Source organism: Amblyomma maculatum, chromosome 1 (assembly GCF_055883805.1).
Source record: "Amblyomma maculatum isolate TAMU_Amacu chromosome 1, ASM5588380v1, whole genome shotgun sequence".
NCBI classification, from domain to species: domain Eukaryota; kingdom Metazoa; phylum Arthropoda; class Arachnida; order Ixodida; family Ixodidae; genus Amblyomma; species Amblyomma maculatum.
This window is the reverse complement of record NC_139344.1, coordinates 353,078,942-353,106,025: the sequence shown is the minus strand read 5'-3', so window position 1 is coordinate 353,106,025 and position 27,084 is coordinate 353,078,942. Positions and strand designations below refer to the sequence as shown.

General features: G+C 44.2%; 1 protein-coding gene across 2 annotated transcripts in view; it reads right to left on the bottom strand.

The window, feature by feature from the left end:
• Nucleotides 1-27,084, bottom strand: part of LOC146207792 (glutamate receptor ionotropic, kainate 2-like) — a 121,932-nt gene that overhangs the window by 9,908 nt on the left and 84,940 nt on the right. For both annotated transcript variants that reach the window (XM_084590457.1, XM_084590448.1), the window contains exons 8-13: nucleotides 23,719-23,823; nucleotides 22,866-22,979; nucleotides 20,305-20,508; nucleotides 18,066-18,592; nucleotides 14,021-14,219; nucleotides 10,651-10,864 (exon numbers count right to left, since the gene is read on the bottom strand). In XM_084590457.1, the coding sequence (XP_084446583.1) occupies nucleotides 10,651-10,864; nucleotides 14,021-14,219; nucleotides 18,066-18,592; nucleotides 20,305-20,508; nucleotides 22,866-22,979; nucleotides 23,719-23,823 (1,363 nt within the window). The remainder of the gene's footprint in view (nucleotides 1-10,650; nucleotides 10,865-14,020; nucleotides 14,220-18,065; nucleotides 18,593-20,304; nucleotides 20,509-22,865; nucleotides 22,980-23,718; nucleotides 23,824-27,084) is intronic.

Below are 27,084 nucleotides of genomic sequence, written 5' to 3'. Positions count from 1 at the left end.
GGAGTGCTCACACAGCACACTACGAAGTAAAAACACAAAGTGCAACCATTTGTTTAAAAATACTGAATAATAAGCGCAGCGCAAGTTTAACCTACATTTCACAAATTAGGTTTAATTGTGCCAATAACAAAGTGCAGTCACGGGCGTAGGTTTTCGCCGACAATTAACAAGCAATCAACAAAGATGCTGAGACATTAAGCACTTACGTGCTTTTAAACGCACTTGTATGTTTCTTATTATGAAATATTTAGGGGATAGGGGAATCGCTGCAAATGAAATGCTTCGCAATAACCTTTGCTTTTCAAGTCATTTTCTGCGTTAGTCGCGAGTTTCCGTAAGACTCACTGGAAACATTACAATGTGTGGTGCAAATTCACAAAGAGAAAGCATTTTCTTTATTGGTGCTTGTCGAAAACTGTGAGCGAGTCGTGCACATAGTGGTCCCAGCCCGTCAATGAAACCAAGCTTTTCGACCGTGCACATGCCCGTCCAAGGCAAAGTGAGAGCTTCTGTTGTTCTAAATGTCTCATTCCAGTCAGATGAAGCACAAGAAAACGCATAATTTGAACAAACGAAGGCATAAACTATAAGGTTTCATTTTTTCCACTTTCATTTTCTTAACATGGTTAGCACCCATCCTTAAAGGTCAACTCCGGTGGTTTTTCCATCATTCCGTGTTTTTGGTTGAATTACATTCCTCGGCACGTCCTGACTCGAACTCAAAAAACCGTTTTTCGAAATTCCAATTAGAAGTATGTTTAAAAAGCAAAAACAGCAAATCGAAACCGAAACTGCTTTCACAGCCAGAAACGACGTCCCAGGTGACGAAATGGTGACGTCACACTCAGTATTAGAGAAACACTCGTACTTGCGTTGGATGGTGAAAATAAAGTATGGAAATCATGAAGCATTGCATAAAATGTCTGAGGTAGTTCAATATAAGCCTCACAATTTTATAATCATGCGGGAAGTGGACAGTAACGCCGGTATACTGTTTGTGACGTCAGAAACTCAGTGTTGCCGGCAGAAATAGTCTCAACTTAAGCCATGAAAACAGCATATTTTAAAGTCGTGTTGCGCTCGAACGGATTATCGTATGGCGCCCAAATTTTGTAGCATGCGTCAGGACGGTAAGGAGAATCTACAGTAAAATTTTTATTACAATATTCGAATGTCAAAAAACCTCCGGAGTTGCCCTTTAAAGCCTTTTGTAGAGAATGAGAGCCCAAGGTTCTAAATAAATGCTTTTGAGAGATGCTGCAGATGGATAGAGCTCTCAGGTTTTCTTGATACACGTATAATTATTCGTCAAAGTCATTTTTTGTGACAAAATTTTTCTTGTAAACATGCGTGCCGAGAAAAATATCACCTGGTTTCATGTCAAAATTGTGACAGTCCCTCCTTGTTCAGCTTTCATGGTGGTGTCATATACCATTCCACTTCCTGTTTAGCATCCACCTCCTAGATAAGTTGGAAGCTACTTTGCGATAGGGGTGCAAATTGACAACATATGTACCTTCAGTTGTAAGCCGCGTGTTTAAAAAAGTTTATTTACATAAATATAATTCATCAGTTACGCAGCAAATGAACGTTCAAACTGGGCATTCGCGCGATGGTAAACAGAGGGTACATGAAACGTTATACGAAGGCAGTATATGAGCACAGGGGAATGAGATAAATTCGTTGTAATACAGTTGTTGCACAAACGAAAGGCATTAAGGCAATCGATCATCTCCAATATAGGTTAAGCATCAAGTTAAAATGATTGTTAGCACAGAAATAAAAGGGCAAGACGATTGTCTCAGGAACTGCTCTCCTCCCAACAGAAACATTCTTCCTACAAATAACTAATAATTGTGTTACAGGAAAAGAAAGGCGCAGTATCCGTTAAACGTTTTTTGATGCACACCTGTATCAAGCCGTAATGGAAGGGAGGAAGGTGGGAGCGAAGGTGGAAAGAGAAAGAGGTGTCGTAGTGGAGGGCTACGGAGTAATTTCGTGACATCGCCCTGACCCTAGCTACGGGGCTGGGAATGGTAGGCCTGCGCCGATTGCGGGGGCTCGCCTGCCACCAGCGGTTATACCTGTTGCATGCTGTCATTGCACCCGCCACCGCTTCGGTGGCGGACGACGGCTGTTGCCGATACGCGTACTTCTCTCTCTCTCTCTTTCTTTCTTCTCTATTTTCTCCTCTGTTGTTGTTGTTGTGGCTATAGAACAAAATTCCCAATGTACGGGGCGGTCGGTAGGCCGAGGGAAAGCCCTGCCCGCCGCCTAGGGAACGGTGGCGTAGCTGCAGAGTACTAAAGGAAATGCAGTTAGCTGACTCCGTATGTTGGATCAAAATTACCCCTCGGTGCGAGAGAGCGCATCTCCCAGCCGCAGACACGTTGGTTTCCGCTGCCAGGGGGAGCGGGTCCTCGCGGGGCCGCGGCTGGGGCGAACCAAGTCCAGGTTCTGGGGAACTTGCCTTTAGACTCGAAAAGGCGAAAAATACGGTGTCAAGGTAGCCTACATGATTTCTAGTAAGCCAGAAACTTGGGAAAAGAGGGTGGTCGCACAATGTGCTAAAGCACACGTGTCCCTCACTATCAGTATCTTCAACGAACACGCAGAACTACTCAGGGGAGTCAGACCCCGCAATGATATGAGTCAGTTGGCTGGCCGAGGGAAAGCCCAGCCGGCTGTAAGGGGACAACGGCTCAGCCGCGCAGTACGTGAGGAACCGCGGCTGGCTGGTTCATATGCTTGCATTAAGGGGAAGTAAGACCCCTTGTGAGGAACCGAGTCGGTACGACTGACCGAGAGAAAGCTCAGCCGGCCATTAAGGGAACAATGGCGCTGCTCGCGTAGTACGAGAGGAACCGCGGCTCGCTGACTTGGACCTCCTCCAGGGGACAGCCCCCCGCAGAACCGAGCTTGGTAGGCGGGCCATGGGAAAGCCCAGCTGTCCACCTAAAGGTGGCTTAGCCCGCGCAGTACGCAAGGAACCGCGGCTTGCTAACCGCGGCAGAGGCGGGGGGTTCGAGACCCCTTGGTCCTGGGCGGTAGTGCTGGCCGACGGAAAGCCCAGGCCGCTGCCAAGGGCCCGGTGGCGCTGCTCGCGAAGTACTAAGGGAACCGCGGCTCGCTGACTCAGGGCCAAAAAAGGGGAGTGGTGACCCCTCAGTGCCGTACCTCTGTAGGTGCGTGCACGAGTATCTTTGCGGACATAATCAGGCGGTGAACCTGGCGTGGTGAACCAGAAATTAGCCGTCAAACATACTATGTTGGAGAGAAAATGGTGAATGGAGGGTTGTCTACAACAGATGACTCTGGGCACCTCTCTTAGGACCTTGGAGTAGGGCTGAAAGAATCTTAGTACGGCGAAATGCGCCCCTCCAGTAGCCCTTGTACAGTCGGGGCGAGGGAGCCTGACTTGGGGGACGGGGAACCCCAATGTGGCCCAGCAGCCTGTCTCATGTGGAGGAGACCCGGCGAACGTGATGTGGATGTGAATGCGCTTGAAGGCTGAGGGCCGTGCATTGGCTAAAGCGAGTGCTCGCCCTCAACTGAGGCCAAGGAATTGGAGCTCGAATCGAATCAGGATCATTTGAGAAATCCCTAAGCTGCCCCGATCCCTCCTACAATCCCATAACCCTTTCCCTATATCCCATTTCCCTTTCCCTTGTCCCATCCCTTCTTTCTACTTCCCAGGGGAGATCACGGGGGATCTCCCCGGGCCCGCTCTCCGGCTGTGGGCCGCTGCGTAGAGATTCCCGCATTTTTTTGGAACCTTCGGGTTCTTTCGCCTACGGGTGCAAACACAGACCAAGCTTGTCCTTCGGGACCAATTCTTTTATATTAGATTGGATTGAGCCTGTTATACGTAGAGTGACACGGGCAGAGGCATATTATTTTATTCTCTTTTTGGTTGCCTCACCATATTTGATGGTGATGATTTACGAAGAAAGAAAGCCCGTTATACCTAGTGGCAAGGGCAGAGGCACATTAATTTATGTTTTTTTTTGGTAGCCTCACCATAATATATGTACGAAGAAGGAAAAGAAAATGCACGGGCCTGCTACTGGCTCTATAGCTGAACCACCTCCGCTACCTCGTGCGGACAGAAGAGAAAATAGAGAAGAAAGAAAAATAAGTAAGAGAGAGAGACAGACGCGCGCCGTAACAGCCGTCGTCCACCACCGCATTAGTGGCAGGTGCAATGACGGCCTACAGCATAAGAATTGGTGACAAGCTAGCCCCCGCTGCAAGCGGCGGAGACCTACCTATCCCGGCCCCATCAGGACCAGGACTAGCCACCCTCCACCACCGAAGCGGTTGAACCTAATTCGCCTCTGTCCGCACGAGGCATTGGATGTGGCTCAGATACAGAGTCAGTAGCAGCCCCGTGAATTTTCTTTTCCTTCTTACAGCCTCAACACAACAACAACCACTGACGTCGCTCAGCACACAGACGCCATGCTTTTCGCCTCCATCGAAAAGCGGCCGCCGGCGGTCGGGTTCGAACCAAGGTACTCCACTACCGTGGTCGGGAGACTTAACCACACCGCCACCGTAGCAGGGACCAAACAAGTGTGTGTTACTGGTCTCTTCCTCATGATTATCGTCAGCGTGGTTCGCCGGTCTTGTGTGTTCAGCCGGACAGAACAGCACTTTCCTCACAGATTGGCGAATTTTACACAACTAAACACGCTTGTTGCTCGCACAGGGCTAGAATTCTTCACAATCGGTGTAAGTTAGCCAGTTGCAAGGGCTAGAACTCCACCGCGCTTCCCATTTATAGGCCATTACGGAGTGGGATATTTCTACAGCAAGCGAAGTAACATGCCCACGCTACTAATCTTAAGTGCCACTTTCTTTTCAATCTACAGCTAACTTCGTTACCTCAAGCGCTTTGCTAACACCTTAAAATTTAGCGAGCACTATATATTTCTATCATACATGAAACCTATTTTTGAGCGTATATGGCCGATAAGAGTGTTCTCCTTCCTAAAACGCGTTTCTCGAGCGTCGTAATTATTTCATTGAAAAGCAGCGCAAAGCATTTTCGCTGCCCTGTCGCTGCCCTGCTAGCTTCAAATTGTTACTCAAGATATTTTTTTTTTCTTCGTTTGAGATATGGCATAGTGTAAACTTAAATGCCGACAATTTTTTTACGGCCGGCTTTCTTATACTCTACAGTCCTTATGGCTTATGCCAATTCCGTGCTGACTCAAGAGACGAAGGTTCGGGAAAGCACAGGCTCAAACATTACGGGCACACATGTTTACGAATTCCGCCCCATTGTCTCGCGGGTGGAACATTTGATTTGAGTTGAAGAGAAACTGCATCAATTTTAGATTTAGATGAACTTCTAGAGATCTAATAAATATAACTTGCAGTTTAAGCATGCCAAATATCTTGGCGCCAGCATCGCAATAAGGGGCGCGATTAGCTATTAATGCAGCGATGGCTATCAGACTTCTCAGCACTGCACAGCGACGGGTACGCGGAGCATAACAACGCCATTGACGGTGCCAGTAGAGTTACCGAAAATTACCGCTTGGTTTGAACAAGTGAAAACAAATTCAGGGGGCACTATGGCTGCCTAAGGTGCTGCGAGGCAAAAGCCTTTACTGGCGCACTGCTGGGCATTGACAACGAGACCTGGTCGTACTCTTTGACATACACAGTTTACTACACCGCAGGTGACGTCACAGTTGAGGCGTTGACGTTACCGCCCATTTCGCAATATGACAAACTGCACCAATTGGTGACGTCACGAATCATTTGGCTAATCAGTCAACAAGTTATTTCGGCAATGAATTTAATTTTCATTCTTTGGTAATTATTTGGTAAATTTACCAATGAGTTAATAAAATAATGAATTCAAACTAATACTAATTATCTAATCAGTAAACTATTTAATTGCTTAACTACCAGGTTACTCATTACTACTCAATCTAATAACCTGTTAACTAGCTTTCAATTAGTTACTGTTTACCAATGGCCATATGTGGTGCGCTCTCGAAATTGTAGCACCCTCTGCCGACAGCTCCTGGTGAAAACGATGAGGCAATAAAGGCTTTCGCGTTAATGCAACGCTACCGAAATCAAAGCCCAAGAAACGTTGTTTGGTGGCATCAGAAAGGCACCGCACGATGTGGGCGGAAGCAACGAAAATAAATACTATCATCCGTAACTCCATTATCGAGCTTCTCTACAGTCCTGCATTGTTATGAGGAGAAGCTGAAGTTTGATCGTTCATTACTTAATCAGTGTGAATGCTAGCGCAAAACCATTTTGCATGCATTACCATTTTGAATCCTTGAATGTGGCGCAATTTTCTGTACGCGATGTTGCTGCCTTTTAAGACGTAAGGCGTAAACAAACCTTTTGCAATATGTTATGTTAGGATATATTTCATTAGCGCTTCCTCTGCTGGCTTTTAATTAGATACAAGAACAACGAGTGTGATCTTTTTAGCAAAATATTCGCCAGGACGAGATTAAGAAAGCTGAAAGCTAAGAACAAAAACTATCTTCTAAGAAGTGCAAGTGATGTACGCCGTCTACGTGCCTCGCATCGTGGTTGTTCCTTCTCCTTTCCGCCAGAGACCCTATCCTAGGCGCACGCTGAGCTCCCCGTAATGATAACGAATGACGCTGGCTTATGACACGCCGTGCACGCGCTCTGCGAATAATGAACGGCCGTAGGAAAAAACAAAAACAAAAGCGCGCTCAGCGCACCCTTCACGGTTTTGAAGCCTTCGTCAAAGCTGTGCGCTAGGGGCTCCCGTGCTTGCCGAATACGTTGAGAGAAGGCGCGACTTTCATTAGACAGTTCTAGCGCCGCAAAAAGCGGTAATTGCCGACACCATGTCCTCCAATTTTGAGCTCATCCTATTTCTATCCAAGCAGGTCATTATTCCTGCCGTTTTATTTTCCTCTTCTATGTTAATTATTTTTAACAGCTTTGCTAAAATATTACGCCATATTCTCGTGCAGCAAGCCAGCGTTCATTATATTTTGCAAACATTTATCAATAATCTGCTTATCGCGCAATAAGTGGAAGGAGAGAGCCCAGGTGCACCATAAGATGACAGTGAAAAATATTACCTAATTTCCAATGTATTTTTGTTTTCGTATACAATCTCATTTTTAAATGCGCCCTCTGTACTGCCATGTTATGTTCATATTTATTTCTTCGGCATTTTTCCTTCGGTAGCTTCACGCAGTTCTTAGGCATTCTTCAACAATGTCCTAAGCGTCTCCATGTCGCAAAGAAATGGCATTCTATAATTGGTTTACAGGAAAGGAAAGACGCAGTATCTGTCACACTTGTTTCTGTGAATACCTGATGTCCCTCAGAATTGTCAAAGGTCAAACCGGCTTCAGAGATAGCTTTTTGCAAGAATGCAGGTAATTGAGCTGCAGCGCTAAAAATTGATTCTGCAGGCTAGAAGATTCGAACACCAATACGTCTGCTCACTTGTTTCTGTGAATACCTGATGTCCGTCAGAAATCTCAAAGATAAAATCGGCTTCATTCGGTTGCTTCACGCAGTTCTTAGGTATTCTTCCATGTCGCAAAGAAATGATCGAATTATGTCCAAAATAATGTTTAGCTCTTTTATGTCATTTTTATTCTCTCTTTAAAGCAATTACAGTCGAAATAGATTACCCTTGAATTAATCAGAGAAGCCCAATATCCGTTGTCGGCAAGTCAAACAGTTGCTCGGAGAATCTACATGCGTTCATATTGTCTGAGACATTCACATAATGCAAGCATCTCCTGCTAACAAGTGCTGTACTTATTTCTCATCAAATCGAGGCAAAGGCCTAAGGTGTATGTTATGTGCTAAAAGAAAAAAAAATGCATTGCAGTTGTTTTCACAGCAGCTGAAACTGTGTATCCGAGTCCGTTCTTATGCAGAAAACTTCTAGTGCCAAGAGCAAGTATCTCCAGATTCGGCCTACCTCAACGGACAAATGAGCTGTACGGCCTTAATATAGTGACTGTGCATGACAGATGTTTGAAAACAGTACTAATAACGTTTGGCATCATAAATTATTTTACACGGGTCTGCTTATGCGCCAAAGACAGCGCACTTTCTTTATGAATGGCGGTGGTCTTGTAACTGAAATTAGCAAAAATAAATCGTTCTGCTCAGCGAAACTGTCGCTTCTTGCCGATATTGTTTAAGGTCCCTCCAAATTATCTGCGCACCAAAAGAAAGCCTCGTCCTCTTTGGTACTGGACAGTTTTGTCTTGCTTCGTTTTTTCACATGAGCACATTTTAAAGAGCAAATTTTAGAGAGCAACCTCCGCTACACCATGTTTCGCTAAGGCAATCGGGTATGATAATTTGACCTCATGTGCTGCGCGAGGAGCAGGCGTCGCCCACTTCTTCTTCTACTTGGCACTCCTGCTGCTGCTTCTTCACACACCTGGCGAACCTTATTCGTATCGATACACATTTCTCTAAATATGCCACACAACTTTCCCGTCCTATGCCTACCCTCTCCCCCTACCATTGCCCATCTGGCCCGCCTCCTGGAGCCTCCCACTTCAAAATGCTCTCGACACCTTCGTGTAGTCTAGACTCGGCTGTGGTGCCCTTAAGGTTCGCAGACAGCCATGAACAAGTCGCGCGATGAAACCAGTGATTAGGTTGCGTTTCCCTGACGTTTGCAGACCGCCGTGTAGGAGTTAAACCGCAGCAAACCGTGACTCACCATGCATAATACAGTTTCCGCTTGACTCACGGCCAACTTTTTTTTTTATTATTTCATGATGTGTTGCACAGAAAGCATTTTAGCATTAATTTTGGTCTACGGACCACATCGAAATACTGCCAGGAATTCAGCGAACCAGGTCGCAGCTTTTTATGACTATTTCATTCGTATGGAGCATATGTAAACAATGTGAAATCACCTGTACTTTTATTAACACATACACATATACAGCCCCTTTATTCCATTCTCATTGAATCTTCATACAGGGGTTTTCCCATTTTTATTATCTCAAAGACGAAGAAACTAGTTGTTAAACTATAAATAAGTTTATTTAATTTTCCCTTAAATGGTGCGAAGTGAATGGTGCTCAGAATTTATATCAATTTGTGAAAATAAAGTTAGCTATCTGCGCAGTTGGCCCTTTCATTGCTACTTTTGTGGAAGTGCTAGACAACACAATTAGTTTCAGCTACAAATTAGGCAAATCTTACACCCATTACCTAATATTTTAAGCTCTTAAATATTTGTGCTGCAGTATCTGGTAGAGTTGACGCTTTCACGCGCACGGCCCTGAGTGCTACTGCCACAAATTACACCAAATTGTATCCCTCTTTTGAAACCTTTTGAAGAACAAAAATCAGTACGTACTTGTTTGCACAACCTGTCAGTTCTCACAAAATAATTAAACAGTTCATATTCTAAACATAGAGACAAACATTATTTTGACCCACCAAGTCACTAAGATGAAATGCTTACAGGGAAAGAACTGCCAACACGAATTTAAGCGAAGACAGCAGCCTGACACTGATGCATTCATACAGTAACATCATTCATAGTGGTATATAAAAATGTTATTGTAAATACTCTGAATAAAAGGAAAATATTAAAGCAATATTGTAGTGGAAGAGCCGAAAAGTCCATCTGCCGTTCCTGGTGCTTACTACATTGATTTAATTAAAGTTTAATACTTTTTTCTTCGCGTGTTTTATTTGTTGAAGCACATCCATTTTTTAGGGACCTTTCTAGCTCTTTAGAAAATGCTTCTTTTTTTTTACTTCAGCCACTTCCATATTTCAGCCAAAACATGCTAATACAAGGCGGCGGATAATGTTCGCATCAATCAAATTTGTTACGATATTAGAAGACCACAGAAAAATTCCCTTGAAAGGTTATGTATACTTGCGCAAAAAACGGGACACAAAAAGGCACATAAACGACATGTACGACAGAAAAATTCCAAGGCATAACAACCATTTTATTAGCCGTTTTCTTTACTGCCTATATATCTGTCGGTGATGTTAGCCTACCCTTTCTTAGTTTTCGAAAATGGTTCCTTAGAACCTTAGTGACATTTCGTGACATTTCTTTAGTGACATTTCCATGCCTCGCGACATGTCACAGAACGTCGAGTACCATTTTGCAGTTCCCAGCCGTCCATCACTTCCAGACCTGTTTTTCTCCGTCATGAATCCTTTAAGAAATTTTTATGAAATCTGTGCTGTTACTTTTCCGTGCGTGCACCAGTCAGTTCAGCTCGACAAAAAATAAAAACATACTTTCCATCATATTCTTCAAAGTAATTCTCTTAGAGCCCCCCTTTTCGATCTCATATACTACTCCAACCCGTCTCTGATATATATATATATGTATCTATATATATATTGGAAGTGTCATAGTTGTCATCGAAGCTTGAAATGACCTTTCACTTTTCCAGGCCACTACACTTGGCACTCCTTTCTTTATGCATGGCTGCCTGTCATTGAAAACACGGCGTCTTATCGGCGTATAAACGGAGCTACATATAACCGGAACGAAGTGCTTTCGTGTTGCCTTTGAGTGAAATAAAAGTGAGCCCGCTGTATTTTTCTTTTGTGAGAACCATTGCGACGCGTTGTCGACGAAAAAAAAAAGAAGACCAGCACTCGGCTCACCCAGTGGCGTAGCGACGCCGTATCCCTTGGAGTCAAGGAGGCCTCCGATCTGCGTGAGCTGGCACCGACGCTGCACCACGTACTCGATGCTTGTGGACTCCATGAGGAAAGCGTAGCCGCCGCCCTCGACCCTTGCCACGCCTTCTGCGTTGGTCTGGACGAGGTCCCCCCGCATGACGTGCCACATGCGCTCGTACGTCTCGTGCTTAGACTCCTGCGTAGACGTGGCCCCGTGCACCGAAAATAAACATATATAAAAAGGTACGTCATGTCTAGAGAGAAACTAAAACTGGTTAAATGCATGATTTGTTGCTTTCTTCTGTGTCTTGTTTTTGCGGTAAGGACCAGCGGACAAGGAAAATTTCGGAAATTCGACACCTTTTTACTGCAGATAGAGGCGTAGGGTACCCCTGCACCTTCCTTGAATTGAAGGTCGTTGTGTGAAATCCAGTGTGGCCCATTCGTTTAAAGTGGTCCGTTGTTGGTACAATTCTGATACAAGAAAATAGAGACATTACAACTATACTCTGGAGCCTGTAATTGCTTTACGAGAAAAAATTTTGAAACAATCCCGCGTGCGTGTACTGGTTGAATTCTTAACGTAGGGCTTGCGCGTGAGCCGTTTGTTCTAACAGGGGCATTCATTAATACCCTTCTCTGGTACTTTCTCAGGGCTTGGAAATATTTTATTAAAAATTTGGCCTTATTATTCTTCCTTTTCTTTACTTAAGTATTAGCGCAGCGTACATTTATTACAACATCAAAGCGATTGCGACTTATGTTAATAATCGAATTCTGCGAAATAAAGAAGTTGAGTCAGCCGTGAAGCCTCAGACCCAAGGAAGGCTACTCTTCCATAGCATCTACTGTGGTCTGCCTGTCATCTGAACAGATGACAGTTCAGATCTGATTTCGAAGAAGTGTTTATTCAAAATTCACAATACTGAGTTCCTACAATAAAGGAGGGAGTTAGTACTGTACATGTTCGCAAAATGGCACACCGGCGCAAAAAATTGGCTCATGTACTTTTTAGTTATTCAGGCTTTGTGTCTAAAAATATAAAATCCCCCCCCCCCCCCCCCCCACATATTTTTTTCTGTGTAAGATGGCACATTGAACGTCTCGGGGTAAATCGGACATTATCCTATGTAAACACATCACATATTAAGATGCGTCATAAACGGGCAGTTTGAGAGATAGATCGTGAAAATTAAAGTTACCTCTCCTGCATTACAACGCAGGCGCCTAACTTTACTTATCCTTTCTGCAAGTTAATTTGATTTTCAGCGGCAGACTCGTACCGCAGATCTGACATGCACCGTCCAAGCGTTTAGGGCATTCAGGGCAAAAGCGGAAGGTGATTATTTATGCAACAGTATAATTAGATTTAGGTCGCATTCACAAATGGGGACAGTGCATGAACTAGTGGCACTAGTTAAAATGCATTAGTAGCGAAAAATCAGAAACGCAAAACACGATATACATTTTCGCTGACGTGCCAATCGACTTCGAATAACTCTTTATGATGTATATCGTCGCAAAGTAATACAAGTAATACAACGCCGACACAATTATCAGTTTCTCTACATATGTGGAATGACAGATTTCACATCGAAACTGCCCCACAGAAAAGGAAAGATTCCACAGCGCTAACAAATACGAACTCACAAACAGACACAGACAGGACAGGCGCTGAGTTTGTATTTGTTTGCGCTGTGGAGTTTTTATGTGAAATGAAGCAACTAGCCCAGCAAACTGGTTTAACTTGGCAACTGTGTCCATCTGCAAAGTACGCATGCAACATCAAACGTTGGCTCTCGCCCGCAACGTTTGCAATGTTTAGATAGAACTTCGTCTCAGTCGAAACAAGTGCTCCCCAGTGCTTTCGGAGTCTATCGTCAAGGCAGATTCACGACTACCCGATTAAACGCTTCCCGCAGGAAAGTGGAATCCAGTGGTTGATGCGTGCTTTGCAGGGCACAAAATTTCATTTGTACGTTTTAGAGCGCAGTCCCTTCTATCCTTCAATGACAGCTCTGTACACGGGCGCAAGCTTCTTGGGAGATTTTATTGCTTTGGTTTTCGCAGCGTGGACGAAAGATAAGGAAATGTGAAATGTTTGATATAAGTTGGCATTATTTTCTGTACAAATGTATGTATTTAAATTGAAATCTCACAGGCTGTGAACAGCTTTCTGCGTATCTTCGGCGCATGTCCGGTGAGTCTCAAGCTCATGTATGAAGTATCTTTAATAGGGTGTCTTCAGTTTTTAAAGGAATTTTAAAGTTTGACATGAAGCATGTTTACTGCACGTACCGAAAAACGCCAGAAATGCATTTTTCTATTTAACTCGTTGAACTGAAATGTGATTAAGACATGTATTGTCAACAACTTCCTGTGCGATGCTCTGAAAACCGTACTACTGTAATTTAGTTTTTCTTCGCTATTGCCAGGTTTCCTTTAGAAATGTGAAGGCTGTGGCGGAAAGCCTGATGAAAAATATCAGTGGTGGTGGCCACTGAGTCATGGGAGCCGAACAGTTATTCGTAAGGTCGAGGTGAGAAACGTTACTATACGTGTGCCAACTATCGCAGCAACTCGGCAAACCCGGCGGAAAGTACAATGCGGACGTTGTGTTGACTATCTGTGAAAAAGCTGGTCCCCATGCTTTAATGCTTTCAATGAAGAAAGAAAGAAAAAAACGGTTCTGCTCTAGAAACCATGAATTGAAGCTTGTGCCCAATAATAGATATGCCAACTGGTGCATTTCACTTTCCTGAGAAAAGTGCGGGACTTGGGCCGAAAGCCAGGAAGCTCCCCAGACAACCGTCTCCTAAGCACTGCGCAGAGGTTCATTGTTCCGGCGCTGCATTTCTAAGTAGAGGTGAGTAGAGGTATAACCTTTGAGATTGCTAGCCACTATTTTTACCTACACGTGTGGTCCACAAGCAGGCACAAGTGATCACGTTAAAGGCCTTTTCGATAAGAAAGGTATTCAACCTGTTCAAACTCCCTCCCTCCTTGATTGCCGTTTCGTAAAGGAACTAAATTCATTGCAACAGGCTGCCATCTGCGGAAAAAATGATATTTTTGTGCTCTGGGATTATTTTTTAATCACTTTTCTTCTTTTTAACGTTTACAGTGCACGCATGTCCGTCCAAGTAAAAAGTCTGTTCATTCCACTCAGACGTCCTGTCGTCCAGACGTCCTGTCGTCCAGGCATCCTGTCGTCTTCTATTTTTCATCCCCTTCTGAATAGCAGCTCCTTTAAATGCGGCCAACAAAGACCTCTATAGGCCAGTGTTCCGCTTGGATGCTCTAGTTCATCTCAATTCCCACCGCGTCGGGCTGACCCGGCTTTGTTGTATACCTTGAAAAAGGCATGCGTGGAGCCGGAGCGGACGCATCCGTAGCGTATGTCGGACTGCTTTGCCAGGTCCTCGACTGTCTCGATGGGCGACCTTAGCCTCTCCCGGGTGAGGAACGAGGCCAGGTTCGCCGTGTACGAGGACACCAGAACGAATGAGAACAGCCACCAGGTGGCAGCGATGATGCGCGTCGAGGCTGACCTGCACAAGAGGACAGTTTGGTAGGCTACATTGCGCATGAAGTACACCGATAGGAAAGAGTGCTAAAGAAAGTGACACCTCGGGGTCTGTGCTGTCTTTTCACGTCAGAGGCTTTTACTCTGCATCCCATTACCGAACTTTCTACACCGGGGCACATACATCTTTCCGACTTATTGCTTCATCTTTTCTTACCACCAAAGGCTGTATACATTTCATGAAGGGTTAGCGTACTCATCAGGTGATGTATTTATGGCGACCACTTCGTTGCTTTCAATCATAACTGACCCCGACAAACTGCACTGGGTATAGGCGAATTGTTATTTCCTAATTAATTTGTTCATATCATTTTTGTTTTCCAAAACGCCCTTCAGCGTCTTTAGGCTAGACACGGAGAGTTATGGACACGTACGAAAGAAGTCAATGTAGAGTAGTGGTTAACGCTCTCGGCTAGGATGTGGAAGGATGGGACATTTCACTTAGTATAATACTATCTTAATTGTTATTATTTAATTCATGAGAATGGTAGACTGCGCTTAAATCTTCCAGATGTGCTTAAGAGAGGAAACATCTTCGCTCTGGGACCAACTTCTTTATTTTGTAAATAACAACAAAATTAATCTAACAAAAGTCTAATGACTATTTCTTCTGCCTATGAATGTATTTTCAGTAAGTAAAATACATTAGTAAATATACCAAATAAAATAGAATAAAATAGAAATATTAAGGATTAAAATGCAAATAAATTATCTCTTCTCAAATACACCGTGCACAGAAATGTGTCATGACTTGGTAATAATAGACTCAATAACTTAGTTCTTCGCAAACAAGCCATCCAGTTATTTTGAGTCTTGAAGATGAGGACAGGCTGACAAATACCCTTCGGAGTGCAAGGAATACAGAAGCACTTGCTAAAAAATTGGAACAGTAAAAAAATATAGTTTTCGCATCGAATTTAGCAGTTTACTGCGAAGTTAGGTGGTCCATTTAAATATATAAACGGTATTACGCTGCACAGGACGAGCCAGCAGTCTTTATTGCAGGAAGTTTACATGGAGTACTTCTCTGTTTTGAGCACGATAATAACGTGGCATGTTGAGCAACCACAGCCCCGCTGCATTTTATCCTTTCCTCGTTTATCGCTCTTGCGCCGGTCTTTAGGGGACACAGAACCGTATGTCCGCAGCCCAAATGGTATTTCAAGAGCAAAGTCGCAACAAACAGAAATGAATCCGGTGTGCAACAGGAGAATCATGACTCCTTGTCTGGTAACCAGAGAAAGAGACAAAGACCACATGTCGTTGCAACCTCACTCCTCATACCGGAAGAGCTATCAAGCTAAGGTGGTGTTTTTAGTCCCAGAACTAGTAATGTGGCCAATTACCCTCAAAGTAAAAAAGAAATACTAAGTTCGTAATATCAATAACCGCACCTGTCTTTGTGGCAGAAAGGGCGCTTCGCGGTCATGTAGCAACCAAAGATAAAACCGTTCCGGCGGGTCGTATCACATGCCATAGGCGAAGCCGGAGTCGGCAGTTCCTTTATCTGGGTAGTGTCATAGGAAATCACGTCATCTCGAGTCAGGCGGCCGTAACACTACATCGACCCATTTCTTTAGCTGTTTACACGAGATAAGGAAGATGTCAAGGTACTCGTAGACAAATTAATATTATAAAAAACAGTGGACTCACTGGACGCCATTTCGAGCGTAGCATCCTAAAAGAAACTCGGATATTTCGTCCCGTCAATCTTCCATCACTCTAAACTGCTCATGTTGTGCTGCAGTCGTGATTCGTGACCGACGACCTATCGATGAGGACATCAAAAAGTCTTTCAACCTTCATACATCCGGAGCATTAACGCAGAGTCTGGTGGAGCTGCATACGTGTCTCTTTTTCTTTGCGGCAGCGGGAACTGCACTGAAGGGTGAGGACGCAGTAACACTCTTGAAGGCGCGAGCTTGTCTTCTGACATGCTTACCTATGAACATCGGTGCTTCCTTCGAGAACGTTTGAAACTTTCTTCTGCCGTGCGTTGGCATATTAAATAAAATATATCGGCATATTTTTGCACCATACTGTAATACGCACAGCTCTTTCCCTCCTAATCTTATAATACCGTCATTACCCATATGCGCACATTTTCACTAATATTACCATGCATGCCATGTTCTAAAAAGTGATGACAAAGAATATTGCCGCCAACGACTGAAGCCATTTTTATTTTTTGTTTTTTGGCAGCCGCTGGCTTGCGGCCTTGTCACTGTGATTGTGGCGTACGGAGCGACCTTGCGCTCATTGTATGTTCATGCTCAGTGTCGCGAGACGCGGCTTTATCACTTGCTTTTGTAGCGTGAGATTTGTCACTAAGGATTACAAGAAAGCACAACTGTTCTCGTGTTCCACACTTTTCCAGTTTCCTTTGCCTGGTTCACCGAGATGTTCCTTCGTCGACTTTGAATTGAGCGCTACGGAATGTTATCGATAATCGTAGTTCGATGATCGACGAGCCCGTGTGCTTCCAAAGCCGCCGTCGAGTCGCTTAATTCTTTTGCGGAAGCAAGTCTGCCCCCCAAAAAAGAGCTTATTTCAGTGTAATCCCTGTCCCTTCGTTTATTGTCTATGGCCTTGTCACCACCACGTTACCGTATCTGAGCTATACATGACTATGATGCTTATCTTGGGTCAAAATTATGTGCACTGAGCAGTGGGAAATATCGCATTACAAAAAATATAAGGAAGATCTATTTCTTCCGTCGTTACCTATTTCTCCTCTTGCAGCCGCTTCGAAAAGTATTCTAAGCGGCTATAAATTGTCCGGTGCTTGAGAAACGCTTAACGGTGCTAATGCTACAAATATTATTGCAATGCAAAGGTACATTTTTGGAACATTACGGCTGTTTGCGGTCTGTGAGAAAAATGTGACATGTTTTAGGTGATCGTTTATACGTAAAGTACAAAACCTACCGGGAGCACTTAGGCCTTCTTATGTGCTGTTAATTCGTAAGTGCTAATGTTTTGCTTCTCTTGTGTGTTTTATTTTAATCGAGTTAAACAAGCACTAGCTAGGTTATGCACGGTTTAATTGCTGCGTTGTTTAGCCTTTGACTTCGCATTCTACTAACAGAGGCGCTTTGAATGCTTTTATAAGGAATTGCTGCCTTAAGTTATATTGTTAACCACATTAATTACGGTTATTACCTGGGACGTGAAAGTAGTGTAGTGAAATTCTACTCCATATCCAACGATATATCACTTGATACTGTAGCGTAAATTAAATTTTTAATCACAAATCACTCATTAATTGCACCGTGAAAATTGTCAAGTGCAAATATATTTGACATAAGCTATTCAACGTTACATGGTTTGATGCTGCAGCTAACGTTTATTTAATCGCAAGCAACTAAATAACAGCAAGTAATAAGGACCCATAATTAATCCAGTGCAATTATATGCTCTACATACGCTACCCAACGATATAGCACTTGTGATTATGGTACTTGACAAAAGTTACATATCCACAGCAGGCACATTGTGGAAAGTTGAAAAGCATGTCGTACAAATTCCCGACACAAATGCCGCACACGGCACGAATGAGCCGAGTAATGCTAAGCATTTAAAGCAGAGGTACGGTGCCTGTATATTTTTCATGGCAGAGTGTGCTGATAAGAGTATTTACACATGATAGAATCTGTGAGAACGAACCCGAGCCTTACGTCTAAAGCAGTGACCTTCTTTAAACCGTCGCTAACAAGATGAGTTAATTTGGAAGGTTGTCCAAGGCACCAAGCCAAGCGAAGGGTCACTGACAACGCTCTCTCAGACGTACCAAGCACATGATTCCACTCACCTCGGCAACGTCTCACATCCCTGCTGCATGATGGAGCTGATGGTGAACCACAGACTGTTCATCACCGTGAACTGGCACTCCTTCACTGGCGTTTCCTCTAGCTTTTCACTGCAACCCAATATCCTTTCGTCGCAGTGCCCCATCACGTCACTGGTCCCCCCAACCATTATCACGTCCAGCTGGGCTCGGCCACAACCACTGCCACCAACACAAGAAACCCCCGAGGTAGCGGGGCTCTCCTGGCAGTAACAGCAGCAGCAGCGCCTGGCGGAAGCGCGACAGCCGCGCCGCTGGGCGATTTCCACACGCGCTACGCAGGACAGCAGCAGGCTTACTATCAGATGTGCAGCCGCCACGCACAGCCACACGTCCACGGAGAGGGGCGAGAGGAAGAAGAGAAGCGAGTGTTCCTGCTGTGGCTTCCGGTACAGGATGCTCACTCCCAGGGTCATGAATGGCATGGTGAAGTCGACGGCTTGCTCACGAGCGAGGGTGATGGTCAGGTCGCCGATCGCCACGTCCGCCTCCTACATTACGGGAGTTTATGAGCAGCAAATTACGATCTGTTTGTTTGGAATATACGGTTTGAGGAAGTACGTATCGCTCCACGATCTAATGACATCGTGTTAGCTCATCATGCAATCGTTAGAAGGAAAACAGAACTCTTTTCACGTCGGCTGTATGCGCTCCCCGCCATAGCATCTGGTAGCATCCCTGTAATCAACCCTGCCTATCTCTTTCTTCTCATACTCGGTACGCTGAGCAAACGTCCTCTCCTGCAGTGTTTCTAACTGCTGTGCTTAATAAGCGAACGCAATAACTTCCGCAGACCGTTTTAAAGAAAGTGAAATTCTAACGACTGCAGCAAATGTTTCAACTGGAAACGCGATGCGGTAACACGGCGGATAAATAGGCAGTCGCTTTTCCAGTATTTTTTCCAGCACTTTGCTTCGACATCGCCCTATATAAAATCACATTTATTTCATACCCCTCCCTCCTTCCTGTTGGGTCTACATAACTTTCCTTCGTGACTTCAATATAAATATATATATAAGACAGCATCCACCAGTGCGAATTCAGCAGACCTTATGCACTGAAATCTACTGCAAATAGTATTTCTAAACTCTCCCTGAAATCTACCCTAATATGATGAATGCACTGAATACCCTGTAATAGTGAGTCACTCAAAAGTTATTTAGGGGTCAAATTAAAAGGCTCGTATTTTGTCATTTAATGCGGGTGGTCACTGTCCAGAAAGAAATGTCATAAAGCAAGTTTTTATGTTCTCGTGACACACTACTGGATCCCGCTCCTCTCACCGCTAATTGAAAGCTGCAGTTTTTTTTTTTTTTCGAGACGTTTGCCACACGGCATAAGTTGAGAAAGGGGGAATGGGATGCAGTTCAATGATGAAAGTCGTCACATAGCCCTACTGTAAAAATCAGGCGAGGTAAATGTACAATGAGTCAGATATAAGCTTTTCTACGGACGCGGTGATATGTGGGGCTTCCGCACGCAGTCTCTTAGTCAAAATTTGCGATTTTGGTTTTTGATATTCTTACAAGAGTGTTAACGCCTTCACAAAGTGGTCACGTTATCGAGCGACTTGCTAATTTTAAAGAGCTAAATTTTAGAAAGCTGGTCGCAGTACTTACTAAGAATGCTTTGCTCCGCCCCATTTTACAGGATCAATTAGGTCTTCCATGATTCTTTCTAAACCCTCCCCAACGAACTATTGGAACCCTTGGCCTTCGCACAGCAAAAGTGCGCATGCTGTTTTAAAATACTACATCCCCTCTACCTGCTCTCGGGAAGGAAGTCGTCTATTGCTTGAGTTGAAAACAATAATCTGTAGTCAAATAAAGTAAAACGCTAATGTCACCAAAACTTTTGTACTAAATATTAAATAGTAAAGCAATAGTAAAAGTAGTAAAATGGTAAAAATAATAATAAAATAATAATAGTAAAAATAGTAAAATAGTAAGCGACAAGGAAGATTTCGGAGACATTACTTGGCTATCCTAAAAAATTTCCAAGCAAGCTGAATTTCCCTTCAATACCACGAACGATTCGTTCTGCTGAAGACCGCTCAGAATACAGAAAAGGAAATCTAGAATGTTACAGGCAACAAATCAGCAAGCCTTTCAAAGCATCTAACAGTTCTTGTTTCCGCAGTGTTTCTTGATTTCAACACATGAACTCCTGTAAAACAAATCTACACGACGATTCATGCACTCACCCTGTCGACCAATTCGCGCACCATGCCGTTCCAACGACCTAGGGAGTCCCTATTTCCGTGGGCTCCGTCTCTGACGAGCCTGAGATGGTAGCGGAAGCCCAAGAGGAGCGCCATCTCTCGAAGAAGATCCACGCAGAAGCCTTCGAAGCGGTCGTTGCCTTCCAGCTTGTGCGCTGATTTCTTCAGCATCACGTATGGCGCATTCTGTGAAGGATGCCAAGAATATAGTCAGCAAACAACGCCGTGGAGACCGCATAGGTAATTTGAATAATGCTCAGGACGACAGGAAACAAGTAATTCTAACCGTGAAACTCTAATGCTTACCACGTGATCGCCTGTACAGCTTCAATGTTACTTTATTGTGCGTCTCCTTTCAGTTGTCTATTTAAAAATGCGAAGTGCAGAGTTTCTGAAGAGTCCTGCAGATGTTGAATAGCTTAGTTCAGGTAAGCATAGCTGTGGCTGAATTTAGAAATGATTCGATGGTACCTTAACCACTTTCTTTTAGCAGGACAACTAATGCTTGCGTCTTTAACGACAAATCATTAAGGTGAGTCGGTTCAGAAAATATCTGAAAAGAATCAAAAGAAAACGGAGGTAAACAAGCTGAAGAGTCATACTTCTGCTTCGCTTGTTTTCGAATCGCTTTCTTGCTTTCAACGTGCAATTAAACCAGCGGATCGAAAAAACACGCTTTTGTCGACACGTGGCTGTGTCATTCGCTGTAAAACAGATGTGTTATTAAACAAGTTTAGTTATATGAAAATACATTTCTTCAGTGCGAAGAAATACCACAAATACGTATGAAGTTTTGTCCGTATTCTCAGCCATAAAGAAGCGAAGAAATGAACTACTTCCCCGTAGCCAACTTCTCCGCAACTGTTCACCAAAAAAATTAAGCTAGGAATATAACAGAATTGGAAACGAACCAAAAAAGCAAATTTTAATCCAGCACTAATACCAATTAAAAAAAATTGGATGTACTGACCGGAGTTCCTGAACAATGGTGGCTGCAAGCAGTCATATAGTGTACTACCAAAAGTAGTCAAGATGACGCTCCCAATGCAGCAATTCGACCATCCCGCTTTTTCTGGGATATGCTGTGCTGTTAACCGACCGCACCAACCATAGAAGGCTGGTCACCCATCTTATCACCCAAAGGCCACCTTAAGTAATGGGGAAAGCTCCCGAGGAAGAAAAGAAATGCTTATTTTTTTCATTCAGTATAGTTTTTTTTTTTTTGTCTTCTTCTAGATTTACTCAGACACCTCATCTGAACGGAAAACCAATAAAAAGTATTTTCACAGCGTCAGCTCCGCACAGCTGGCCCTCAGCTGTGCGGAGGGCCACCACAATCCTCCTGAGGTTTGTGGTGGCCCTCCGGGGGAAACCAGTGAGCAATGATGCAATAAAGCACGCTCTTGGCCTAGGTCCGAAACCTTCTACCTGTCCCCACATTTTGGCGGCAAATGACAAAAACCTCACGTTGAATGACGCGCTCATCTGCTAAGCCTAGCTCTGCCAATTGTTTTTGCCTGCATTAATTTCTTGAAGTGTCCTAGTTCTAAAAAACTGTTTGTAAATATGAAAATTTTGGTATACAGGAATCCAGTGTTCATTGTAAGATGCGAATATCAAACAAAGAAAACGCATCTTCTTATAAGAAAATTTTATATTTCATGTTGAGGCATTGAATGTTTTTGATTAGTCGATCACGGGGCTGTGTCTCTGACAGCACAGTGATAACGAGCTGAACTACAGGTCAAAGATTCAGAGCAGGGCATTTGAGAATAAAACGTCTATCTTGCCTCAGCCTACAAAGCCCTTAAATCGCACAGAAAAGATATCCCAGGAGGAAGTACTTTACGTGCCTTCTCAGTAGTAAACAATTTGTTTTGTTTTCTATAAGGCAGAAGCATATATAATATACACCCCATGATGAAACGTTTTAAAACAGTCGTGCTAGAGATATGGCGCTGTTATCAGATACTGGCGAATTATGTTACTCGGTAACCATTTGAGGGTCCCGACTCCGTGATGACAGTTCAGAGTCCTGCTCTCTTGAAGGCAGTTCGCTGAAAACAATACTTACATTAATGCCCAACTTGTCGGAGGAATGGCAGGTGACTAATAACCTTGACAAAACGCTCTTATGTTTAACAAGGCAAGAAAACTGAGCATTTCTTAAGCGCATGTTAAACCACGATACTTTCCTCATTTCTCTTCGAACACAGCTACATGAGCACAATGCTTACCTTACAGCTTAGATGTAGTCGTCCTTTTAATATTGTCACATGAGGTTCTCATAAATAAAAGTAAACTAGACTTAGGCGATTCAAAATCATATCGGAATACTAGACAAGGCCGAGAGTTTATAACCTAGCGCACAAACTAGCGCAAGCGATAAGTATACGCGCTACACTGATAGTCCCCAGTATCTAATCCTTCTGCAAAGTTTAAGCGAGTACAATACCTTAAACTTGGGTATTGCCAGCAGTTCGTCATTGGAAGCTGTTTTCGCATTATTTGGAAACAAACTTCGCCTATTTCAATTTACCTACCAATATAGTGGTGATTTTTAACGTCTTGTTCTTCAATGTGTTCAGTATTTCCTCTTGAAACATTCTCTCTGTTCGTGTTATGCGGAGACCGGACGATGCACTCCAAGTTCCTGCCTGAAAAAAAAAGAAAGAAAAAAGAATCAGAACACCATGTTAGACATCTGTGCCGATGTTATTGCGCGGTTTAACTTTTTGGGCGTCTCTAAAATGTATGCACGCTCTTGAGTGTACTTGAGTATGCCTGCTCGTACGAAAATTCTAGTAGTTTTAAATCTTGGCAATTGAAAGGGAACATAGGCGCTCTTAACAACGGTATACGGTGTAATACGTAACTTAACATTTAGGACAATACTCTTCAGATAATGATAACCTCACTGCGGTGACTTAGCGTCCGCGAATTTTGTATTCAAATTTATCATCTCAGTCCATTGCCAACTGCGGCCGAAACAACACCAACAATAAAACGAAACGGTCATCGATACGTCAAGTCCGATGCTAAGGTAACCGATGTCGTTAAGGGGAATGAACTGTATTAAGGAGGATGCAAGCGTATAAGGGAGAATTCCAGTGGTTTAGAACAGCCAACAATTTTGCATATTATACGGCGGTTACATGCCTTCCATTTCCATACATGCCATATGAGAATTGGCGACTCGAAATTCACGAAAGCTTTCAGGACGTTAAAGATAACAGGTCGACAAAAGTCAGTTACAGTGAGCGTACGTTCTCACGAGGCATTCTCAATGGTACCAGCTACGTCCAAATATCCCTAGCAATTCCGGGAACGTGCGGAAACATGAAGGCATCTTCCAGTGTGAGACATCACCAGAATAATCGGTATATTCCAGCTTACCGAAGACAGCCCCGATCGCTTGAGTTGCACCACATGCAGGGACAGGTTGTGCCGGCGTCCCATCGGGTCAAGCCAGACCGGTCCAGTCAGGCCAGAAAACTTTCGCTGGGCCAGCCAAGAAATATGTGCGAAGAGCTCTGTCACTTCGAGAAACCAAATATTACGTAAGTTCTGTACGAGTTCAGTAATGCTATCTGTCTGTAAAGACTTCCGGCGACTTAACTAGCACGTATTTGCGACTCCACTTCCTTGCGACTTCTTTATACAAGCGGGTTCGGCAGCGTGTACATGCGCAAAATGCTTTCCAAGCGCTGTCGGTCGGAAACAGTGTCTGCACAGGCTAGGTGCCAATACTTCCTGCTTTTATTTGAATCAGATGAGTAGGATGTATTTAAAAAAGAGGCCATAGGCTTTGAGCTGAATGCACTCAGTTAATGAGTAGGAGCTACCCCACTCATTTGTGAAGCTACCTCGTTGCGGCGCTAAAGATGAAACAAATTTTGCTGTAGTTTCAAAACATGTCACCTTAAGGTTGAGTGGAGCTGTACGTCGCACTAATGGAATATTTTGTGAGCATCGTGGCGGTAGTAAGCGCCGTCACTTAAGGTCGTGTAATTGCGGAAAAGGCAAGATCGGTAACCGTACACCACCAAAAGATGGAACATAAAGTTCAAAATAGGTAACAGAAAGTTCAAAATATGGCCGCATTCGGAGAAACAAAATTTCAATGAGTGACAAAACTGCCGCCAAAAAGTTACAAAATTAAAGATCACTGCAGAATCTGCATTGGAGTACTGAGAAAGCATGGATGCTGCTGTTGGTTGCTTCTGGTTGCTTCTAGTTACTTAATTCACTTCTTGTTTGCCCATTTTAGTCTTTGGTACTTTCAAATGACGCGACAATTCCTTCTTATGCTCTTTTTTCGGCTCTACTTCCGTTTGCGTGATGTCCCATCCTCGATGTCATATCCATGACGGTCCCCATTTCTCTCTTCTCCACTTTCACTCCTACCTTCCCTTACAGCGCGCGTTAAAGATCCCCAGGTGGTCGAAACTACTCCGTAGCCCTCCACTACGGCTCCTCTTTCTCTCTTTCCACTTTCACTCCCATCTTCCTTCCTTCCCTTACGGCGCGGTTGCGGTGTCCACAGAAAACAAGTGAGACAGTTACCGCGCCTTTCCCTTCCTATAAATAAATCAGTTCCTTACAGCGCGGTTCAGGTGTCCACAGAACAAGTGTGGCAGATACTGCGCCTTTCCTTTCCTGTAAACCAGTTATTCTAATTTATTACCGAATTACCTTATTGGCCTATTTATTTTTTCGGGCACAACATTACGCCACCCTCTATTGATTGACGCCACTCATTAACCTCTACCTCTTCTCAATTACTCACAACTGATGCGGGTACGATTTTGCGGACAGATTTTGCGGACACGTTCTGTGAACAGGTTCTGCGGACACGGCCGGGCACGCTCTGCGGACACTTTCTGCGGACAGAAATCTGTAAACACAGCCAAGTAATTCTTTCGAATTAAAAAAAAGAAACAAGGCTCAGCAGGGGTGTGATGGCGGACACGGAGTATTGATCTGGGACCAGCCACGCGAAAACTTCGGGGATGCGTTGTTTCGGCAACTGGAGCCGTTCGTACTGATCCTGTGTAGCAACAAAGTTCGCGGGACTTAGAAATCTACGCGCTCTTGAGGAAACAGGCCGCCACCGTGGCCTTGCACGCTGCAACGCCGAAGCAAGGCTGGCGAAGACGCCCATCGAGCTCGGACGTCTTTTCCTAAGACGACGAGATTCATCGGATTAGCCCTGGCAGCACTCGAGGGATTTCAGGCAGCGGCGGTTAAATTGGCTTCCGGATCGGGAATTGGGTCTTGACGACATCGCCTCGGCTTTCGCTTTGACCCGCCTGTACTCTCCTTGAATAGTGCATGTCGCTCCCTCGTCATGTCACGCTGCCTACTGTCATTGCTACTTTGTACAATCAATGGGTAAAACAAGGGCCGATCACAACAAATCCTTGTTGCCAGTAGTAGCAGGATAGCCATGATGCCGAAACACGGGCACAAACAAGGAATAAGGACTCTTATTTTGCTTCCGATATCGCAGCTGTGTTCTGCATTGCACATCGTTCTTCCACTGAATCTTCGATGGGCCTTTCTATCGAGTTTTCAGCAACACGTAATTGAAATCTAGCTTTTCGGCTCACAGTAGCGTTTTTGGAATGGGTAACATTTCATCAGGAAGGTTCTCGGTATGAATTATGAAGCACGTGTAATTTGTTGCTCATGGAGATTTTATGACTTGAGACAGGTTGTTATCAGCGTCGATTAATTTTTTCTATTGATTTGAAGACCATATTCATGTCAGCATTTGAAAAACAAATGCGTAGAAATGTTTTCGATTGATTTAAAAACGTGAATAAATTCATCATTGGCGCAAACCATTGCATGTGTGCGGATGTGCACTCAGTCAGCGTCCCTCTATCCCCGGGGGCCCCGCAATTCATTTTCTCATCCATATAAGAATTGACATACAGTTACCCGCACTTGTCATGCAGGATGTGACAAGGACACTTGAGAGAGCTTAGGGCAGATTGCACACCCTGTAAGACCGATGACACAAGGATGCTGTTTGCGCTTGGGTATACTAAGTTGTCCGTGATTATAATTCGAGACTCCTTATTTCTTATATGCATTGTCGTAGTCAGAGATGTGTCGCTGATACTTTGTCTTTTCTTTCCTCTAAAACGATTTGAAATGCCACCGATTTCTGCGTTACTACGTCTGCTTCTGTATGCTGTGTGATGCGGCGTTCGAGGAAACCAAATGAAGGCTCAGCACGGACGCCTGGTTCGGATGCCCGGCGGAGTCAGCTTCGCAAGAATCCCATCACGATGTCACCGGTCTTGACCGAACGTGACTTCATGATGACGTCAGTTCAGGTTATGGTTTGGGTAAATAAAGTTGGTTGACTGACTGACTGATGACTGGATGTGACGTCATAATAAAGCAACAAGGAACGGACGGTCATGATGACGTCACATCAGGTCATAACATCACGTCCGGTCGTGATTGCGTCCTCGCTGGTCTTTCTCCTCTTTAGAGATTGCCACATATACCCAGAAGGGGCTTATATGATTTCCCCCTTGTAATCTTCTCCACGCAATTGCCTCCTCGTTTCTGAGGAAATGGTCGAGCGGCGGATAGACCCTCCTGCTAAGCTTATAATGCTCCGTGATATCGTTGTATTAAATCAAGCTATCTTTCATGTTTATGCGAGAGGGCTGCTCTACAGCCGCCCGGTGATAGAGAGCTCGGGAAAGCTCGTGTGCAGCCTCATTTCCTTCAATAGACTCG